This window comes from Episyrphus balteatus, chromosome 1, assembly GCF_945859705.1.
Source record: "Episyrphus balteatus chromosome 1, idEpiBalt1.1, whole genome shotgun sequence".
In the NCBI taxonomy this organism is placed as follows: Eukaryota; Metazoa; Arthropoda; class Insecta; order Diptera; family Syrphidae; genus Episyrphus; species Episyrphus balteatus.
The window spans coordinates 3,097,621-3,118,206 of NC_079134.1; the positions used below are offsets into that span (position 1 = coordinate 3,097,621).

At 32.7% G+C, this 20,586-nt stretch overlaps 5 protein-coding genes across 5 annotated transcripts; 3 read left to right on the forward strand and 2 right to left on the reverse strand.

The window, feature by feature from the left end:
• Positions 1-1,717: 1,717 nt before the first annotated feature.
• On the forward strand, positions 1,718-2,809 carry LOC129906442 (uncharacterized). The gene has a single exon (XM_055982224.1). The coding sequence runs from the start codon at positions 1,718-1,720 to the stop codon at positions 2,807-2,809; it is 1,092 nt and encodes a 363-aa protein (XP_055838199.1).
• A 4,146-nt stretch (positions 2,810-6,955) lies between these two features.
• Positions 6,956-7,530, reverse strand: LOC129907062 (cysteine-rich PDZ-binding protein). Its single transcript, XM_055983103.1, has 2 exons — positions 7,257-7,530; positions 6,956-7,192 (listed from the first exon to the last, which is right to left on the reverse strand). The coding sequence occupies exons 1-2, from the start codon at positions 7,427-7,429 to the stop codon at positions 7,063-7,065; spliced, it is 303 nt and encodes a 100-aa protein (XP_055839078.1). The 5' UTR covers positions 7,430-7,530; the 3' UTR covers positions 6,956-7,062.
• A 2,789-nt stretch (positions 7,531-10,319) lies between these two features.
• On the forward strand, positions 10,320-15,733 carry LOC129907059 (putative uncharacterized protein DDB_G0272456). Its single transcript, XM_055983101.1, has 3 exons — positions 10,320-10,666; positions 14,847-15,000; positions 15,054-15,733. Exons 1-3 carry the CDS (start codon positions 10,447-10,449, stop codon positions 15,658-15,660), a joined length of 981 nt encoding a protein of 326 aa, XP_055839076.1. The 5' UTR covers positions 10,320-10,446; the 3' UTR covers positions 15,661-15,733.
• Positions 15,734-16,789: 1,056 nt separating this feature from the next.
• LOC129907216 (uncharacterized) lies at positions 16,790-18,772 on the reverse strand. Its single transcript, XM_055983314.1, has 3 exons — positions 18,276-18,772; positions 18,092-18,211; positions 16,790-18,018 (listed from the first exon to the last, which is right to left on the reverse strand). Exons 1-3 carry the CDS (start codon positions 18,328-18,330, stop codon positions 16,805-16,807), a joined length of 1,389 nt encoding a protein of 462 aa, XP_055839289.1. The 5' UTR covers positions 18,331-18,772; the 3' UTR covers positions 16,790-16,804.
• Positions 18,773-19,556: 784 nt separating this feature from the next.
• Positions 19,557-20,098, forward strand: LOC129905885 (male accessory gland serine protease inhibitor-like). Its single transcript, XM_055981511.1, has 2 exons — positions 19,557-19,794; positions 19,853-20,098. Exons 1-2 carry the CDS (start codon positions 19,725-19,727, stop codon positions 20,035-20,037), a joined length of 255 nt encoding a protein of 84 aa, XP_055837486.1. The 5' UTR covers positions 19,557-19,724; the 3' UTR covers positions 20,038-20,098.
• Positions 20,099-20,586: the final 488 nt, after the last annotated feature.

Here is a 20,586-nt window from a genome sequence, read left to right on the forward strand (position 1 = left end):
GTGGAAACGATTCAAACTGTTTTATTGGATTTCAGAATGAGTGAATCCTTGAGTAAAACCAATCGAAAACGACATTAGTGATTTCCTATCAAACACTGAAAACTATATGTTTTAGAGCCTACGATTTTGTTCGTGTATTTAATTACACGTGTACCCGATACACGTGTACACGTGTATCTAAAAAACGTTTACACGTGTATCTTATTTACACGTGTATTTATTAAATACACGTGTATTTATATTTACACGTGTAAATACGAAACAAAATGATTTTTTTGCTTTTTGGGGGTAAAATAAAAGTTTTTAAAACTAAACAACTGAAGATTATTGTGCAAATAAATAGTTCGAATTGGAAAAATAGTATTTGAACTTTTTGAAGACCTTATAAATAATTTATTCAAAAATTAAAAATAATGATGTGCCTTTTCATTAAAAAAAAGCTAATAAATTTTTCCAAGATATATTTGCATATTGCCTACTGTGTCTTTCTCAGAAGAAAGTGTACCAACTGTTACATGTTTTTTTTTTTTTTTTTTTGTTAATCACCGTTTATTTGAAGATCATATGGTTTACTAAGTTCATAGTGAAAGTGTAAAAGGTGTTTTATAAATAAAGCGACAAATTCAATCAAAATAAATTTTAAAATAAAACTAAAATATGAAGCCAAGGAGTTGGGTATGGCAATATGCCCACCGAGAAGGGACAAATGCCTACTGTGACTTATGTAGTTCACAACAAAACAACCGTTTTTCTTGTCCCGGTGGAACAACCGGAGCCCTTGGACGGCATTTAAAGGGACTCCATGGAGTCAATTTAATTATTTTATATGTTTTGTTGCTTGGTAATCTAATCAAATCTGCTTTATTTTTTTACTTTTTAGTCGTATAATATTTGAAAGAAGATGATAATTTGCTTGGGTGGTATGAGCTCCCAAAGCCCCTCTCTTGCAATTTACCTACAAAAGCTTTTGCGATATTTAGAATGGGATAAAATAGATTTGGGGTGTTTCAACCCCCTAATGCCCCTCCCCTGAGTTCGGACCCCAAAATATTGCGTTGCAATCCAAACTTCATATGTGTACAAAGTTCAGTTCGATACGATAATGGGAATCGGGTCAAAATTTTTTTCCAAGATTTATATGGCTAGGGTTGAATAAGAATTTCCAATTAAATTTTCCGTGTAATTTCAATGTGTAAATCTAGCCAATAACCGCAAAAACCTGAACAATATCCTTTTCATTCAATATAATACATATTTTAGGAAATCGCCACCAAATCTACCTGTTCGAACGCTATTTACACGTGTAAATATAAATACACGTGTAAATATAAATACACGTGTATTTACAAATACACGTGCTTCGGCACGAATTATTTAAATACACGTGTAGCACGTGTACCTTAATACACGTGCAATAGTAGGCTCTAAAAGAAAGTCGTCTTTTGTCGAGTGCGGACGTGTTTTTTCATTCGCTCCGATAGTTGTGTGAATAGTTGATAATATTTAATATACGATTTTATATAATATTGATATCCAAATTGAGCGGTATTAATAATTTGGCAGAAATCTTTTTAAGATGGATTGCCATAAATGCAATACTGCTATTGTAGGGAGATCGTCGATAAAATGCGAAGGTGTATGTAAAAAAGTGTGGCATCTGTCGCAGAAGTGTAGTGGTTTGGACACTTACAGCAGTGGTGTTTTAGAAACAGTGAACATGATAAGATTTATTTGTGATGATTGTGTAAATCAAATTTATAATGTTGACAGTGTAATGAATGATATAAAAAAAATCATATCTGAGAATAACAAAGGACTAGAACAGGTTAAAGATGACTTTGCGGCATCTTTAAAACAAAACAGGGAAGACATTCAAGCGGTAATTAAAGAAATAGAAAACAAGCTTAAAAATCAAATTGTGAATAACGCGAGTGAAAGAGAAAACCAATTGAAAGAAAGTGTAACGAGCATAAAAGATTCGGTAAATAAGCTTGCGGTAGAAATGAAAAAGAAAAACAACAGTGTTGACAGTATGGTCGAAAAGAAAACATACGCAAGTGAATTAAAGAAAAATTCTCAAATTAAAGTGGTACCAAAAGAAGTTAACCAAACAGCTGAAAAAACAAAATCTGAAATAAAAGCTAGAGTTAATCCATCTACTAGTGGTATTCAAGTATCGGGTATTCAAAAGCTAAATAGTGGGGCAATTATAGTGTCGTGCGATAATGAAAATTCAATTGAAAAGTTAACATCGGATGTTAAAAATAATCTTGGTGATGATTATTCGGTAGATGTGATTAATAGAAACCCGAGAATAAAAATATCTTATATCTCAGACCGTTTTGAAGAAAATGATTTAATTTCGTGCATACGTAAACAAAATGATTTTCTGAAGAATTCTGAATTAAAATTCAAAACTATGTGGAAGCGAAAGGGAAAGAGATCTGACTACTATACTGCAATAATAGAAATGGACGTAAATAGCTATAATGAAATTATGAAAGTTGGTAAGATAAGTGTTGGATGGGATAAATGTGAAGTGAGTGAGGCTATTTACGTAAAGAGATGTTACAAATGTTTGGGTTTCGGCCACTTCAGTAAGGACTGTACGAGTGATAGAATGACTTGTCTCAAATGTGGAGGTCAACATAAAGGTTCTGAATGTACAGCTGAATGTTTATCTTGTGTGAATTGTGTTAAAATGAATGAAGAATTGAAACTAAATTTAGACGTTAATCATAATGCGTTGGACAATTGTTGTGAGGTTTACCTTCGTAGACTAAAAACAGAAAGAAAAAGACACTTGTAGCAACCCATAAATAAGAGGAAGGCGGTTTCGTATTATTTAAATGCGCAAAGTCTTCTTCATAACAAGAACCATGTAGAAGTATTGTTAAATCATTGTAACCCAGATGTATTGTTACTATCTGAAACAAGAATAACACCTGATATAGAAGAGTGCGAGTATAAAATAGATAACTACTCACATATTATTTGTTTTTCGCATTCAAGACATACAGGAGGAGTGATGGCTTATATAAGAAAAGGATTAAGGTTTGAAGTGGTGAACGTTACAGGGTATGATAATATTGTGTGGATTTTAAAATTGTATGTTTGGTTTGAAAGTAAAAAATGGGTTTTCGTGAGTGTCTATAGATCACCAAGCGCATCAGTAAATGATTTCTTATGTTTTTATGAAAGGTGGTACACTGAGCATTTGGAAAGTGAAATGAATGTTGTAATAATGGGAGACTTTAATATTGACTTGTTAATAAATGATACTAACAAAGTGAGAATGTTAGATTTAATTACGGATCAAGGTGATATTCAACTTATAAATGAGGCTACAAGAATTACAGAAAATTCAAAAACATTAATTGATTATGTGTGTGTTAATATAGATACGAAAGACGACTTTATTGTGTATGTGGATAAGAACTTTAAGGTGAGTGATCATGAAACTGTAAGAGTGGAAATAAAATGCGATAATGGTAAAAATGGTTTGAAAAAGAAAAATATTTTTAAATATTCCAAATTAAAATTTGATAATTTGTTGACTAATAATGGCTTTTCTGATTTATATTATGAGGGAGACTTTAACGAACTAACAATAAGTTTTAATGAATGTATTGAAAAATGTTGTGCAGCTATGACTGTTGAGAAAGTGGTTGGAGTGAATGTTGACTGTCAGTGGTATAATAGTAGTCTATGGAGATTGAAGCAAGAAAAAATTGCAGCATTTAGAGTTGCAATTTACAGCAACAACGTCGAAAGCTGGCAGAGATATAAACAAATACGAAATAAATATAAAACAACAGTCTCAGAAGCAAAAAATGAGTACATTCGTCTGCAAATACAAAATTATAGTGGTAATCAAGTCGGTATATGGAAAGTAATCAAGACTCTAATAATGAAAAACAATGAAAGTAAGGATATCACTAACGTTAAATTAGGTGATGAATCTTTAAATGTTGAATATCAAATTGCGAATAGGTTCAATTCTTATTTTATTGACAGTGTGATTGAAATTAATAATTCAATTCCCTTACAGCAATATATCTCACCAAATATACAACTAAATTGTGTTTTCAACTTTCGGTATGCTAGCGTGGAATCATTGTGTGTTCTCGTTAAAAAATTAAACAATAAAAAAGACTGTAGTGGTATTAACAGAGACATTATTTTTAAATCCATTGAAATTATTGGCCCCGTACTTTTAAAAATTATTAATAATTCTTTGTGCTCAGGAATATTTCCCCAAAATTGGAAAGAATCTATTGTAGTTCCTATTCAAAAAGTGGTAAATACCGTTAAATGCGAAGAGTTTCGTCCTGTAAATATGCTCCCAACATTTGAGAAGATCTTGGAGCGTTATGTGGCAAATCAACTTCAAGACTATTTGGAGAATAACAAAATTTTAGTGCAAGAACAATCTGGGTTCAGAAAAGGACACTCTTGTGAAACCGCGTTGAATTGTTTAATATATGAATGGAAAAAAGAGATTGACTGCAAAAATTTCGTAATAGCAGTGTTTTTGGATTTCAAGCGTGCGTTTGAAACTATCGAGAGAAGTATATTAGTGCAAAAACTGGAAATGTATGGAGTTAGAGGCAATGAGTTGAACTGGTTTAAGTCTTACCTTACAGGAAGGACTCAACGAACAAAAGTTGGAAATACTATATCAAATACAATGGGAGTGGAACTGGGAGTACCTCAGGGATCAGTTTTGGGTGTGTTGCTTTTTCTTTTATATACAGGGTGTCCCAAAAGTAATGGATCAAACGAAATATGCTGATAGGCCAACTTTAGGGCTCTCAGAATTAGGTAACTTGTTCATCCCAAATCCTTACGGTTTTCGATTTAATGCAGTTTTTGTGAAATTTCGAAAAATCCCGACTTTGCAACAGTATTTTGCTTCCTCCGCTCACAATTGATTTTTGTTTTTTACAATTCTTTCACTAAAACATTGCCTAATAATAAGAAATATTTAATTAATCAAAATATTTTTCATTTCATACGCCATTTTGCTGCAAATTAATTAACAGTTCCATGTTTTATAAAAACTCAATTTCTTTCTTTTATTTCAGAGCAACACCCTGAAAAAAATTTTTATGGTGTGGCACTAGTTCATTATTTTGAAAACTTGCCATGTTATTGCAGTTTTCAAAAATGTATAAAAGTTTCCAAAGTTGAAGTTAGAACTGAAGATATTACAATTTAAAAGCAACAAAACAGGGTTTTTCAGAGAAAAATAACAAAGAAAAATAAACACATTTTCTCAACTGTTGTTTGTTTATTTCCTTTTGAACAAAAGCCTCGATTTTTGTTTGTTATTTTGCTCTGAAAACTTCTGTTTTTTTGCATTCAAATTGTAATATCTTTTGTTCTAATTTCAACTTTGGAAATTATTATACATTTTTGAAAACTGCAATAACACGACAAGTTTTCAAAATAATAAACCAGTGCCACACCATACAAATTTTTTTCAGGGTGTTGCTATGAAATAAAAGAAAGAAATTGAGTTTTTATAAAACATGGAACTGTTAATTAATTTGCAGCAAAATGGCGTATGAAATGAAAAATATTTTGATTAATTAATTATTTCTTATTATTAGGCAATGTTTTAGTGAAAGAATTGTAAAAAACAAAAATCAATTGTGAGCGGAGGAAGCAAAATACTGTTGCAAAGTCGGGATTTTTCGAAATTTCACAAAAACTGCATTAAATCGAAAACCGTAAGGATTTGGGATGAACAAGTTACCTAATTCTGAGGCTGCAAATACTTCAGAATAAAGCAATGCGAGTGATATTGAGAGTGAATGTTTATACCCCTATAAGTGTTATGTTGGATGCGTTAAATTGGATGAGTGTTAAACAAAGACTAAAATATAGTGCTATGGTATTAATTTATAAAATGAAGAATAATATGGTTCCTGAGTATTTACAAGGTAATATTATCAACGTCGGAGATGTGCAACCATATAATTTGCGCAATTGCGAAAACTTAAGACCAAATAGGTGCAACAGAAGCAGCACTCAGGATTCATTAATGTACATGGGTTTTAATTCATTTAATGGCCTTCCGAGTGAATTAAAAAATGAGCTAAGTATAAATGTTTTCAAAAACAAACTTATTCTTCATATAAAAAATTGTGATTAATACATTATGTTTTGTTCAAAAAGGTTTTCTAACCTCATATACTGAGTATTTTAGGATCTAGGGCACACAACAGAGCCTAATCTCATGCAATGCAGAGATAGGTACTCTTGGCTTACGCCGAGATGGTTCCAGAAACTCTATTATTATTATAATATGTTTCTATGACTTCTAGTTTTTGAGTAAATTGAAAAATAAGAAAATATAAACAAATAAATAAAAATCTGATACAAAAATGTTTTTTTATTTTTCAATTTCTGTGCACCGCTGAGGCCAAGATTATTTTACTTAGCGTGCTATAAATCACCACTGTAGCCTTACAAGAGTCAAATGTGTCACTAGCTCTTGGACTATTTCTCCAAAACGATGTAAAGATTTGTTCCACTGTTCGGTGACATATACAAGTAGATCTATTGCTACGAAAGCCGTACTGCTGGTCATTAAGAAGCTTTCGTTCTTCGAGGTATTTCATAAGCTGGAAATTAATCAGCGTTTCCATGACCTTGGAAATATAAGCGACGCATTTGCATTACAGTAGTCATTAGAACCCATCCTACAGAAGCAACAGAGTTTATACTCAAACTAAAAACCGCTTTCAAAGGGTCTATCATGAGATTAGCCAATGAAGGGTGTAGAGAAAAAGACGTTATGGTACTGGAATAATTGGGTCTAGAACCACAATTGTCAATTCACTTATATCTTTCAAGGAGAAGTATGTAAATGCTATTGCATTCAACACAACTTGATTGTAACGAATTCCAACTACTCAAAGATTTTTCCATTGAAAAAATTAAGTGATTTTGGTTAAAATCTTAAATCTACATTTAATTTTCTATTTGCTAAATAATAACAAAAAATATTTATAATAAAATAAAGTACAATATTTTTGTTGTCTTAAATTTTAACTAAACAGAACTTTGTTTGTACATTTTTGTGTCCATAAGTTTTTTGCCGCACATCGCACAAATTCCTTTTTTATACGCACACGACTGGCAGTAGTGAGATCCTTGTTGGTAGACTTTTTGGCGGCATATTCTGTAAAAGAGTTTGGTTGTTTAGAAAAAAAGATTTTAAATACTAAAATAAAAAAGTATTTTACTTGCAAGGAGCAAGTGTTCTGGATAATGGATTAGCTTTTTCTCGAGCACTTGTTAGGGCTTTGTTTTCGTTAACTTTTCTTCCTCCAGGTTTGGTTGTATTACGGGCACCGGCTTTCCATGGATCGGGTGTGATTATTTTGGATAGTTTTGCTTCACATTTATCACAAACCATTATTATTTTTAGTTTATATTAAATAAATTAAATCGTTTTATAATTTTTATGGGCACAAAACTTGGAAAAACAAACGAGTCCGAAAAAAATGTTTTTGACAGACAACCGCAACGTAAACATTAGAATGTCAACGTTACGTAACGTAGCGTTATGTTGTAGCAAAACTACCTTGCCATCTGTAAGCTATTCCGATTTCGGAGTTCATGAAAGGGTGACTCAGGTGCATTCCATGAAAAATGATAACATGCAAAAATTTCATATACGTTATGTCGTTTTCTATTGACTTTTGAGATTTTTGTGTAAAATTCTCAGATTTTCCACTGCAAATAGAATATGAAATCTAGTTTTGTAATTGTGTGCGAAATCTGTGCGTATAAAAAAAATAAAACAACAACAAATGTTCAGACAAATGTCAAACAGAGGAGTGTGTGTGAAAGTGCGTGTGTTTGTATGCGTGAATCTTGATAAAAATCCAGAATCAGATTCTTGAATCTCAGATTCATTTTTTTGTCATTTTTTTGAATCTCAAGACGCAAATAGATCATGAAATCTGAGATTTGTCCACTATTTCCCCTCTTCACTCCCCCCTTTCAGCTGTCAAATTCACAAATCTCATTCTGAGATTCGTCAATAGAAAACGACATTACAATGTTTGATTTAAATCAACGATGTTTCAGTGATAATGAAACAAAATAAGATGGTTATGTATTGTTTTATTGCCGTTTTTTATTATCCCACTTGATCCATATAGATCATTAATTAACACGTATTACAACAACTACATGAGATCTTGCTTTTCATCAGGATCATGATCCTGATTAATTAATGTGTTAATGATCTATATGGATCAAGTGGTATAGTAAAAAACGGGGCTACAATGAAACTTGGCAGCGAATTTAGAAATAGAGACATCTTGCAGCTCTGGGATGCATGCAGCTTTTTCTCCTATAAGAGCCCGTGTTATTTTATTTTGCTGCAGGGAAATAACTGCACGTCTGTTTTGGCCATAAAAATCGCCTCATAGGAGGCGCTGTTGAAAAGTGACTGAGTATTCTTTTATTTTTCATCACAATGTCAATATCGTCAAACTAAAGCTAATGGCAGATCTTTAAGCCTGGTATGCTGTTCGCGCTAAATTTTAGCCGAGAAAAAATTCCCATACAAGTTATCGATAATTTGTATGGGATCCATTTTAGCTCGTATAAAATTTTTAGATAATTTGTATGGGAGCTAAAATTTAGAGCGAGCTGCGTACCAGGCTTTAAACTAAAATTTCTCTCGACCATTTTTATCTCTTCACGATTTTTTTTAAGAGGCTGTACATACTTAAAACCCAAACTTTCAGCTGAAGCTAGCTTCATTAACGCATTAGGGGTATTCACGATCCGATGCAACTGGTCTTGTATCATTGCAAAAGTGCAAAAGTGTAAAATCTTGCAACACTACAACAACAAAATATATGGATTGAAATTTTACAATGGTCTTGCACTTTTGCTATACCCTAACCCTATTGCAAAATAAAAATACAATGGTGTAAAATTTTTTTGACAGATGGCAGCTCGTCGTCGCGTGTCGCCCATGATGAACAGTTTATCTTTTTTATTCTTATTCTTTTTTATTTTGTTTCTTTTGATGTAATTTGTGAAAATAAATTAACCCGAACACAACAAAGAATGAAATTATAAAAAATTGAAAAAAAAGAATAAGCATCGTAGGAAAGACAACTCCGTAAAAAAAAAGAATGAAGCTGATATAATTCATATCATGGATTCCATTCAATATTTACTATAGATAAGAAGAGGTGCGTTCACGATCTATTGTAAAAAAATAAAATTTTACACTTTTACTAGACCTGTTGCACCAGATCGTGAATACCCCTATTGATTAAATTCATAAACGTGTATCCCAACTAACATTTCAGCTCTGGTAAAGGTATTACAGAAGCTACATTTCAGCTCCTTTTTAACTTTAGTAAGGTTGTTGGGCATGGGAAAAGGAGAACGTTACACAAGTTTGACCCTCTAAAAGAATCTACTTATAAGGTCTATAAGAAACTTAAACGAAGCTTTACCGAAGCTTTGAGGTTTGACAGATAGCTTAATACATGTCTTATCGAAATTAAAAAAACAACTACAAAAACAAAAAAAAAATGTCAAAACCAAAAGTTGTCCGAGCTAGATTATTCAATATCAAAACCAGAAATCAAATACAAAACTTGGTAATTTCTGTAAAGCTTCTATACATTCATTAAACAAGCTTATACGAAAAAAAGCTTTCTACGGTTAAGTTTCTTTAACATTATTTAAACAACTTATTAGAAGTTGTTAAACAAGTTCGAAATTCTATAAGCAATTGAATTCTGAAGCAAGTTCAGTATAAGCTGTATAAAAAGTAGTGCCTGCGAGATCTCAATTTACAGAAGCTGTTGCGTTAGTTGGGAAGCGCGCCAACGGAGTCCTATTTGACGTACTTTTATTGCACATTCAGCAGTACTTTCAAGAACAATACAATTTGTGCTTCAGAAGTATTTCCAATGCGTATATATTTCACTGGTAATGGGGTTATCATCTTTTTATTTTATGATAATAGGTATCCTATATAGTGTTTTATATAGATCACTGACCTTACTACATTTACCCGTTTTACCCAGTCTATACCATTTCATGAATTCCCCTAATATCTGTACTGCAATCATATCGTTTCAACGTCACTGTTTTTTAAATTAACACTACCTTGCCATTCAACAAATTAAAAAAAAAAATAAAAAAAAAAAACAACCAACATTTTAAATCACCCTGTAATTCTAGTGTATGCGCCGTAATGTCGCTGTCAAAAAATGCGATGTCTCACTTCGGCCATCATCTCAAAATTGTCAAGAAAAATTCTATCGCTTTGCAGTGAACTGCGTTGAAATTAAAAAAAAAAATTAAAAACAAAAAAAGACACACCACAAAAAGCAAAAACAAATCAAAATATAAACAAAAATTTAAATGTAAAAAACGAATTAAAAAATTATTATGTCCGATATAAACGACATTTACAGTGATTTTGTTGAAATAAAAAAAGAACGAAAACCCAAACGTGAACCAAATAAACTCGTTGTAATCAACGAGGAGGATCTCATCCGTCAAGTTGAAATTCGACCGATTTTATATGACAAGTCGTTAAAAGGATATCGAAAGTCAGCTTTGCGCCATCAATATTGGAAGGAAATTGCTGTTTCAATTGGATCCAGTGGTTTGTAAATTAAATATTTTTTTTTTCCTTTGTTTTGTTGTCTATTTTATTAGTTTTTTTTTTTTGTGAATAAATTATATTAAAATGAGTTCAATGTGTGTATCCATTGTCCTTGAATATGTTAAAGAGAAAATTAGAATATAACGAGTTTTCATGGTTTTTCTTTTTTTTTTTTGTTTCCATATGTTTTGAGTTATAGAGTGATGATGTGTGTACTTGTTTGATTCTTCTATTCAAATCTAAAATGTTTGCTTTTAATTTGGGGGGCTCTATTTCAATAGACACGATTTTTTATAGTTAATTGGCTTATTTGTTTTGTGGAGACCACAGACAACGCCCGAAACTATTAATTTTGATTTAACTCCGATTTAAGTCAACTAGTCTCGGTCGCTCGATTTGCAGGTGCTTCATTAGTCTACTCTATTTCGCCGCCATCAGATTTGGCTTGTTTTGTTTAACCTCCCTCGGCAATTAAAGTATGCAAGCTTATATAGAGTTTTTTCGAGTCCCTTTGGTATATTTTATGAATAATTTTTTATTCTCAAAGTGAGTTGATCGCTACGGGTGGTTGTTTTTTGTCTTTTTTGTTATGTCATTGACATGTCTGCACTCTATGACATTTAATTGACCTTTAAATGCAATCCAAAATGCTACTCAAAATTAAACCCCATTCAAAATAGCTACTAAGAAGTTATAAAACAAATTTTGTATCTACTTGTAGTTATTAATAAAATTGAATGTTTTTGTTGTGAATGTAAATTAGGTAGGTAGTTGGTTGGTATGTCTTCTGTTCTTACTCATTAATTGATTTGATTAGGCAATTATTTATACGCCGAAGTCAAAAAAATGACATCATTTTTTGAAGTCTCACAGGAAGTAGGCATTTAGAGACTAGACACTAGAGCATTGCATACAAAATTAGAATATTAGTTTGGAATTTTTTGTAAGAGTTTGAGGTGATTTTAATCTTCCTAATTTGTCGTGGTAGAGATATGAGATCTGATAGAGATATTTTGTTGCTAGGAAATGTTATTTACTGACAATTTATTGTATTCCCGTTTACATTAGATAGAAATAGATAATATCAAAAACAACTTGAACAGACAATTTGATTATATTTTCCAATGATGCTAATGCTCGGCTAGAGCAAAAAACAATTTAAATCCGTGCACAGATGCAAAAACGATTTTCAATAAGGAATAGATGGATCTTTGTAAAATGCGAGCTTTATTCTTTTTGCTTGAAATTTGATCAACTCCATTCTAATATGTACATATTCTACCACTTTATAGAATTATATAAATAAACGTTGATAATTTGATATTTCAAAATAAATATTTTTTTAATTTTTTTAATTGTCAGGGAAAATTTTGAAACTGGTCAGGGAATTTTATTTTGAAAAATAGTGGACAGTATATAATAATTGCATCGTTGACGAAAGAAGATAACACTCTTTACCATTGTCTTTTTCACCCGTCCATATCTTTTGCCTACGAACATTTCAAACAAAAACCATACCATATGTGCAACAAAAACATGCAGCAAATTCGCCTTCATAGTATTCTCCTAGCTCCTACGTACACACCGTATCTAACATATTAATAATTAATTTATTTGCAAAATTTTTTAGTCTGTATTTTCTGGTAGTATCTAATACTGTACCTGATACTAACTAATTTTCTTATTTAAATAATAGCAATGAAACATCATAAATATTGATGTGATAAATGTAATAATACTAAAGAATTGTGCAGCTAATTTGGAACTAATTTGGAGGAAGTCTTTTGGAATTCCAAGCCATATGGTTCATGATGGTGTTACTGCTGATAATTTGCAGCAAATATGCAATATGTTTGCTTCTTATTTTCAATCTAACTTTTTAAATGATTCAATCGTTTATAATTTAACATTTTCAAATGTTTCATGTGTTGATTTGAGAAATCTTTCTGTATCTGAAGAATAAATTTGTTCAATTTTATCGTCATTAGAAGCTAGTCCGAAAATCTCTCCTGATAATTTGGCACCAATTTTTTTCAAGTCATGTAAAGTAAGTTTAGTCAAACCATTATGCATAATTTTTAACAAATCTTTAGCAAGCGGTGTGTTTTTGGATTGTTGGAAAACTTCATTAATAACTCCCATACATAAAGTCGGTTGTAAAACTCACGTAGAAAACTACAGACCTATAGCTAAGCTTCAACTTTTGCCAAAAATATTCGAAGCGGTTGTAAAAAACAAATTGTTTGAAATTATAAGGAGTCATATTTCTGAGTATCAACACGGCTTTATGAATGGGAGATCCACTGCTTCAAATTTGGCTATTTTTACAAATTTTTGCATAAATAATATGGAGAGGCGGCACCAAGTTGACACAATCTTTACTGATTTTGAGAAAGCTTTTGATCGTGTCCAACAAACACTTTTGGTAAAAAAGCTGGAACAGTTCGGTTTGCATTCGACCATTTTGAGTTGGATCCACAGCTATTTGACAAACCGTAAACAGTATGTTAAGATTGGTTTGTATAAGTCTCAAGCTATTTATAACTTTTCAGGAGTTCCTCAGGGCAGCCATCTCGGCCCTCTTCTGTTCTTGGTATTCATTAATGACTTACCTTCTTTTGTTAAATACTCAAACTACGAGATTTGCTCTGCGCAGGATGGATTGGAATGGCGACTTGCCAAACTAATCACCTTGATTGTCCTTATTTGCTTTCATTGTTTAATGTTTACGCTCCGTCTCGTACTTTACGTCCTAGAGATGAATATTTTTATATGTTCCTAAACATCGCACAAACTATGGTCTTAATGAACCCGTAACTTCTGCATGTATAAATTTTAATTTGTATTCAGATAAAATTGATTTCAATATGAACAGACCTTATTATAAAAATCTTATTATGAACTTAATGTAAAAATGTTATCTGTTATTGCTATGTGAAACTTTTATAACTTATTTTGTTATTATTATTATTTTATATATGTATGTACTTATTTAATTATAAATCTAGTCTATGAAAGTAACTCTTGTTAGACGTTAAATAAATAAAATGAAATAAACATCTTTTTACTGCTCTCCTTCAAAAATCAATATCCCTAAGAATTTTTCCATCGGCGTGGAAAGATTCTTTCATCATTCGGATTAAAGGTTTGCAATGAATGTTTTAAAACCAGTTTAAATGCATTAGATTTTAAGCTCATTCGCTACATTCAAATCTTTCAAAAAAAAAAAAAAAAAAAACTAATGAATGTTCTGCCACAGTATTACCGAGGGAGTATTTTAACCATTTATTTCAAAACATTTAGTTCAGAGAACAGATAAAAGTGGATACTCGTTAGCAAATAAACCGAGTGCATAGAGACCACCGAGTACTCTAACTGATGTAGGCATACCCATAATCAATGCTGACTTACGCTGCGTTTTTGTCTATTTATTTATTTCTTTTGAAATATTTTGTTTAACCTTTCAATTCATTATGGTGCAAACAGTCAGCCTTATTGTGGTTTACAAGTATCAATTGATAGTTGATAAATACTGAAATTTGGAATTTTTAAACTAATTTATAGGAAAACTGGTCAACTTTTTAATAGAATTTTATAATTAGATTTCATTTAATAACGGTTAGGACCATTCTCTGCTTTCAAATTTTTTCTTAATTAAGTAATAAGATATCGAAATTTAATTTTTATCGACTATCAATTGATAGTTGCAAATCGCAATTAGGCTGAGTATTTAGTCACTCAAATCGGTTTGGTACAAGTTATATAGGTCTACCAAACATAACTTAATGTCGCTCACTTTCGATGCCAATGACCTGCTCTAGCTAAACAAAATCAATGATCAGACACTTTATCTTCTTTCTGACTTCTACAAAGTAGATATAGAATTGTCTCAAAAGACTTGGGTTGCTCTCCCTGGATTGTTATTATTTATTTATTAATTTAATATCAACTAGAGTTTATCAATTAGAATTTATTAAATCTCTATCACTCAAAAGTTCCTGAGTTTTGGTAACAAAACGCCGCGCAAATTAGTTCAACAAGCATATAGGCTTGGGACCACCATTTTTACCTATTTAATTCAGCCTTGTTTATTAATTTTACCTTGCTCATAATTCTTAAATATAAACTTGATTCAATAACCCAGACTTCCTTTTTTCTTTTTTACAAACACTATAACCAGTTGAAGAGTGTAGAAAACGTTGGCGTTCACTGCGGGATGCATTTTCAAAACACTACAAGCTGATGGCAAGAATGGAACCAGTAACATATAAACGCAAAAAATGGATATTTTTTGACCAAATGAGTTTCATTGCCCAGTATTTGGATAACTCCAAGTAAGTTTTTCTTCTCTACTTCCAACTTGTTTTAATCTCGATCTTTTTTGCAGCTTGGAGATTGAAGAAACCGTATTGGAAGATTTTCAAGATAATTCCCATGATGATATCCTAATACACGATTCAGATTCTGGAGCAAACATCAATGTCAACGATGTCAATGACATCACACACGGTCCATTTAAGACTGAAAACAATTCAATTACAAGCAGCCTCGTCGACGATGAAGCCAATCATCCCACCAATCATCATCAACTTCATCAACAACAACAACAGCATCATCACCAACACGAGCATCAAAATGATACAACAACAATCGATCTTGTTGATGGTAATCAGTTTATAACCCGCATATTTCCGAGTCCCACCACAACCACGCAATATCTAACACTGGACGAACAAGACACCCAAATTGCAGTACAGCAACAACACCAACAAGAGTCCAAAAAAGAATTACAGCAACAACAAACAACCAAAAGTAATACACTTACAGCCGAAGAATATGCCACTCTTATGAACATCGATGGTGATGATAAATTTTTGCTTAGCTGTTCGCCTATTTTAAAACGCCTATCCAGACACAAAAATGCCCTTGCCAGATTAAAAATACAACAAATTCTTTATAATATTGAATTCGGTGGTGATGTTATACAACCTTAGTACAATTGTATTTTGTCTATAAATTTATTATTATTATTATTATTAGTGTAATATATGTAAATTTTTATTTAAACTGCAAAACTGTTTTTTTTTTCTAGAGAAGCTTTAGCAGGAGATTTAATTTGTGATTGATTGTAGATTTGGGGATTTTGGATGCACACTCATGTAGAGCGTTCGAGTTTCAACTGCATGAACGAGCGCCTCACCACGAACCGCATCAAGGTTGAATTCCCCAACATGAGCCTGATTTGCACCTACGCCTCCACGGAAGAGAAAATGTCCCTACCAAATATAGTTATTACGAGCTTCTGGAAAAAACCTACGAGCAACGATTTTAATTCCAAGCTAGAAAGAGAAGGCATCTTTGGAAGTACAGTCGGTGACCATAGTCTGTCCGACACCCATTCGATAACGGATTCAAGCTAGTCGATTTTTCTGCTGGGGAAAATGTTGTTATAGCTAGTAAGCATGTCACGTATATCAACTTTCATAGAGGGACATGGAAATCTCCAGATCAATCAACTGTCAACCAGATTGACCATATCGCGATCGACGCTAGATTTTGCTCGAGTATTATTGGCGTCCGAACGCTCCGACGATCAAACTTTGACTATGATCACAATCTGGTAATAGCAAATCTAAGAATGCGAGTATCAATACCGTTGCCAGGTCCTTTTTCGATCGCATTCCGGGTTAAACGGCCAATGAAGACAGAACCTAGTATATGCTATCGCCGAAAAAGGACAATCAACGACATATTGGACAAAAAGTCACCATGGAAATCCATAATTTCGAGATAGTAAAGATCTTCGACTTAGGCTCCGCTATAAACACAAATAATAATACCAACCCTGAAATCAAACTGAGGATTATTCTTGACTAAGGTGTCCCTATACAAGACTCTTATGATTCTACACTTGCTTTATGGTGCAAAGTCATGGACTTTGACAAAGACGATTTGCAATTTATAAAGCATTCACAAGCGTGTTACGCTTAGGGAATGATACTTTACAGGGTTTTATGATTGTTTTTCTTTCGGGATATTGTCGATTAAAGAAAAGAGCCTTTTCATATTAAATATCAAGACAAACAAATATCAGGATTGAAAAAGAAAATACTTTTTTTATTTATTTAATGAAATTTATTAAATGACTAATCTCAGTACTAAAATGCACCAATAGAAAAAGCTTATTTTCATGTATCCACTCGCATTTCGTGGCATAATATAAGAACGAAGCCATCTTCGGTATTTGCCAATGTTGATATCGGCATTCCAAATTTTCGGACCATCATTGCACAAACTACCTTCACATCGTTCACAAAATGGATCACTTTCGGTGCACTCACTAACCTGTGAAGCACATCCACGCAAAGTATAAACCAAATTTAGTCTAGAAACCAACGTAGTTACACATTTCTCATCTCGATGAGTACAATTACTGGCAGTTATATTTGAAATATCCATCCAATTGGCACATTCGGGATCATTAATGGACGAACACTTGTAGCACGAACGAATACTTTGCCGATTACAACCGTTTGCGTCACGACATTGATAACATATTTGATTAGTTCTTGGTTGAGGAATGTCTGATCCACATCCACGCCAAAGATGCATCCCATCTTCGCATGAGAAACATGAATTTGAATCACATTTTTCAGATTTAAGCGAATTGGTTTGATTGCGACAAGCGGGATTGATTGTTGTATCGCATATATTGCAACTGATATTCGCACAGTCGCTATTGCAATATTCTCCATAACACTCTGTTAGGTTTCCATTGATTGTGGATCCCATAGCCGAAGAACAACCTCTGGTTATTACATTTGTCTGTTCATTCCGCAGGGTGAAGCATTTACCCTTATGACCGAGTAGAACTTTATTATAACAAGTTTTTGACCCCGAGATGGCACATTGATCAGTCGATTCCTCTTGATTTCTTAGACAAGCATAGTCTGGAGGCGATAACGATTGGATAAAAGAACAAGCTAAACAGTTGTGGTGAGTAACTCCAATCTCAGTATTACAACCATCGTAATTGCATTTAAGACAAATATTTGGGCAACTACCCAATTTATCAATATCGGCTGCTTCACATCCGCGTCGAACAGTTTCTTGACTTATCACATTCGTATAGCATCGATCGTTTTCCTTGTAAACCCCACAAACCACTGGCTTGTAAAATGTGCTATTTTGAATATCTATACAAGATGAACCTAGACACTCATAGCAACGCAAGCGATCTGCCGGATAAATACGAACATTGCACAACGATGTGTTGCACTTCTCACAGAGAGTGCAGTATTTGTTGGGAAACACATCTGATAAGCAACCCCTCTGAGTGGTTCCATTAACAACTTTTTTGGGCAAACAATGAAAAGGTTAGTTGGCATTTATAAAAAAAAGCAAAGCAAAAGCCACTTGACTTACCTATTGCAGTGACACATTCATTATCGTTTCTGCACTCTTGCACCTCGATCTGCTTTCCTGGGTTTCTTGCGCAATCAATGTCCGTACTTGACTTGCATGTATAGCATTCTAAGCAATTGGCTGAAGATGATAATAATTTGCGAAATAGTTTAAATTCAAGATGATGTCTAATAGCTAACCTTACCTACAGCAAAGAAATTTGCAATAATTAACGCTCCAATGATCAATGGCCGTTTCATTGTTTTCTTGGCTTTGCAAACTTAACTAATGCGATTAGTACGATTAATGTTTTAACAGAAGTGAGTATATCTCAATGATAAGAATAAATCACATATAGACAGAGGGTTATCGATGATTATTATGGATTGCATTCTAAGCTCAATAAAGATAATAGAAGTTGGTAATTTTGATTTTTCAAGGCCCTTAATGAGTTTTGTAATAAAAAATGGTGGATAGAATTTCCTGGTTCTTGGAAGTTAATAATTATATTGCAGTCGTTTGGAGATAAAAGTCGAATATGAAGTTATTCTTGCTTGGTGAGAGTGAGCAGAGCCCTAAAGCGGCCACAAGCCATTGTGGATTCGAGCCTCCTGTAAATGAGATCAACGATGGCGTCTACAGTTTCTGTTAAGATGAACTTCTTAGTGGGTTACTTCGACATATTTAGAGATAAGGCCAATAAGAAGCAACTTGAGCAGCCTCCCATTTGGATTTATTAAAGGACTTGACCCTCCAGGTCGAGGGCTCCTGCTGTGGGGATAACTGCCCGCCCAGGAGTAGAAGGAAGTTTTGCAACAACGACAAGCATTGCAACTTTTTCAAAAGAAAAAAGTTTCACATACGCCACAGTGACTACTAATGAAAACAATTAACAATTAACGGCTATGTAATATCAAATTCACGACTGGATTCATACTACTTGTGAAGGTCCGAATCCGAGGCCCGTTTGGCCACAACCTGATATGCTTTTGAGTAAAGTGAAAATACTATTAAAAAAAAAAATTTGTTGACTCGTCAAACGGACACGGATTCGGATGCAGCGCATCGAAACTCAACGTCCCAGGTGGGTCGGATTAAGTGCATAGTAGGGTTGTAAACGCATGTTTTATTTCGTATACAAGTGAAATTAAAAACTAATAATTTTTTCCAAGCAACCCTTTGTATTGTTTTTGTATTTCATATTTATTAATGAATACAAAAGAAATTACAACAACACGAAATAATCAAATGGGTTTTGGGGGGTAAAATGTACGAAAGTTTTCAATCTCCTTCTGGGTATTTCGAACTTCAACCTTTTTCTCTCTTTGCGATTCCAAGAAAAATAAATAGAAAAAAACAAAAACAAAAATAGACAACAAAGTATTCAAATTTGCACTTAAGGTCGTATGCAGCACCGTAAAAAAATTCAAGTTTCTTAGAAAAAGCTGTAAATGACTATTAATTGTCTAAATATTTATTCTTATCAGTTTATCTAATCCAAGATGATGTACACATCATTTTGCAACTAATCTTAGATAAAAACAACTTTAACAATTTCATAGAAAATCTAAGCGGCATCATATATAGCACCAAATAAATCAGAAATTTGTATTCTGCAAACGAAATCCAAAAGAGAAGGAAACACTGCACTGCAATGAAGTTCTTAATTGGTTTGTTCTTAGCTCTTGTAAGCTTCCTTGCAGTAAGTAATGCCGAAAAACCAGGTAAGTTTCAATTTACTTTTTACTAGATGTCTAATTAAAAAAAAATCATATTCAATAGCTGAATGTTTTCTACCCGATTCGGTTAATGGAAATGGAATAATATCTTGTGATGGATTATTTCCATCTTATACATACAAATTAACTGAGAACATTTGTGAAGAATTTATTTATGGAGGATGTGGAGGAAATGATAACCGATTTTTTAATCTTGAAGAGTGCGAAACTAGATGCGTCAGTGAGTAATGCGGAGAAAAGAGTTCAAATTTTAAAAATTTCAAGCAATAAACGTTATTAAAAATAAGAACGGAACTTCAACTTGCGACAGAGGTATTAAGCTATTTTTTTGTTTGTTAGCCCTGATTTTTACCGACTTCAACTACCTTTTTACCGAGGTATTCAATTCGTCTGTATTTTTTTTTTTTAGGGTTTATTACCTCATAGCTTTGGACAGAGTGAATCAATTTTGATAATTCTTTTTGTATTCGAAAGCTGTGTGCTGCAGTGTGGTCCCATTTCAATTTCCTTCAGTTTTAGCCCTCAGTGAAATTAAATTTTCTTAAATATCTTTTTTTTTACCAAAGTAGGTTACACAGTTTTTATAAATTGTTTTACGCTATTTTGTTTCTTAAAAATTAATAATTAGTAGATTAGTCACTGTGGGGTATGTGAAATATTTTAGTTTTAACTGAAAAGCTTATCTAAGAGAGCTGAACAAACAACAGATTTATATAAGCTAAACATTTGCCCACTTTTAAATCTGTATTTCTAAACTTGTCTCCTGTGATGATGCCA

Bases quoted from the DNA above. Each gene is read 5' to 3' on its own strand.
- LOC129907059 (XM_055983101.1), top strand. From the start codon at position 10,447: ATGTCCGATATAAACGACATTTACAGTGATTTTGTTGAAATAAAAAAA. The intron at 10,667-14,846 runs GTTTGTAAATTA...CACTATAACCAG, and splicing joins TGTTTCAATTGGATCCAGTG to TTGAAGAGTGTAGAAAACGT. The intron at 15,001-15,053 runs GTAAGTTTTTCT...TCTTTTTTGCAG, and splicing joins CAGTATTTGGATAACTCCAA to CTTGGAGATTGAAGAAACCG.
- LOC129905885 (XM_055981511.1), top strand. From the start codon at position 19,725: ATGAAGTTCTTAATTGGTTTGTTCTTAGCTCTTGTAAGCTTCCTTGCA. The intron at 19,795-19,852 runs GTAAGTTTCAAT...CATATTCAATAG, and splicing joins AAGTAATGCCGAAAAACCAG to CTGAATGTTTTCTACCCGAT.
- LOC129907216 (XM_055983314.1), bottom strand. From the start codon at position 18,330: ATGAAACGGCCATTGATCATTGGAGCGTTAATTATTGCAAATTTCTTT. The intron at 18,212-18,275 runs GTAAGGTTAGCT...TATCATCTTCAG, and splicing joins TGCAAATTTCTTTGCTGTAG to CCAATTGCTTAGAATGCTAT. The intron at 18,019-18,091 runs GTAAGTCAAGTG...TGCCCAAAAAAG, and splicing joins TGAATGTGTCACTGCAATAG to TTGTTAATGGAACCACTCAG.
- LOC129906442 (XM_055982224.1), top strand. From the start codon at position 1,718: ATGATAAGATTTATTTGTGATGATTGTGTAAATCAAATTTATAATGTT.
- LOC129907062 (XM_055983103.1), bottom strand. From the start codon at position 7,429: ATGGTTTGTGATAAATGTGAAGCAAAACTATCCAAAATAATCACACCC. The intron at 7,193-7,256 runs GTAAAATACTTT...ACTCTTTTACAG, and splicing joins AGAACACTTGCTCCTTGCAA to AATATGCCGCCAAAAAGTCT.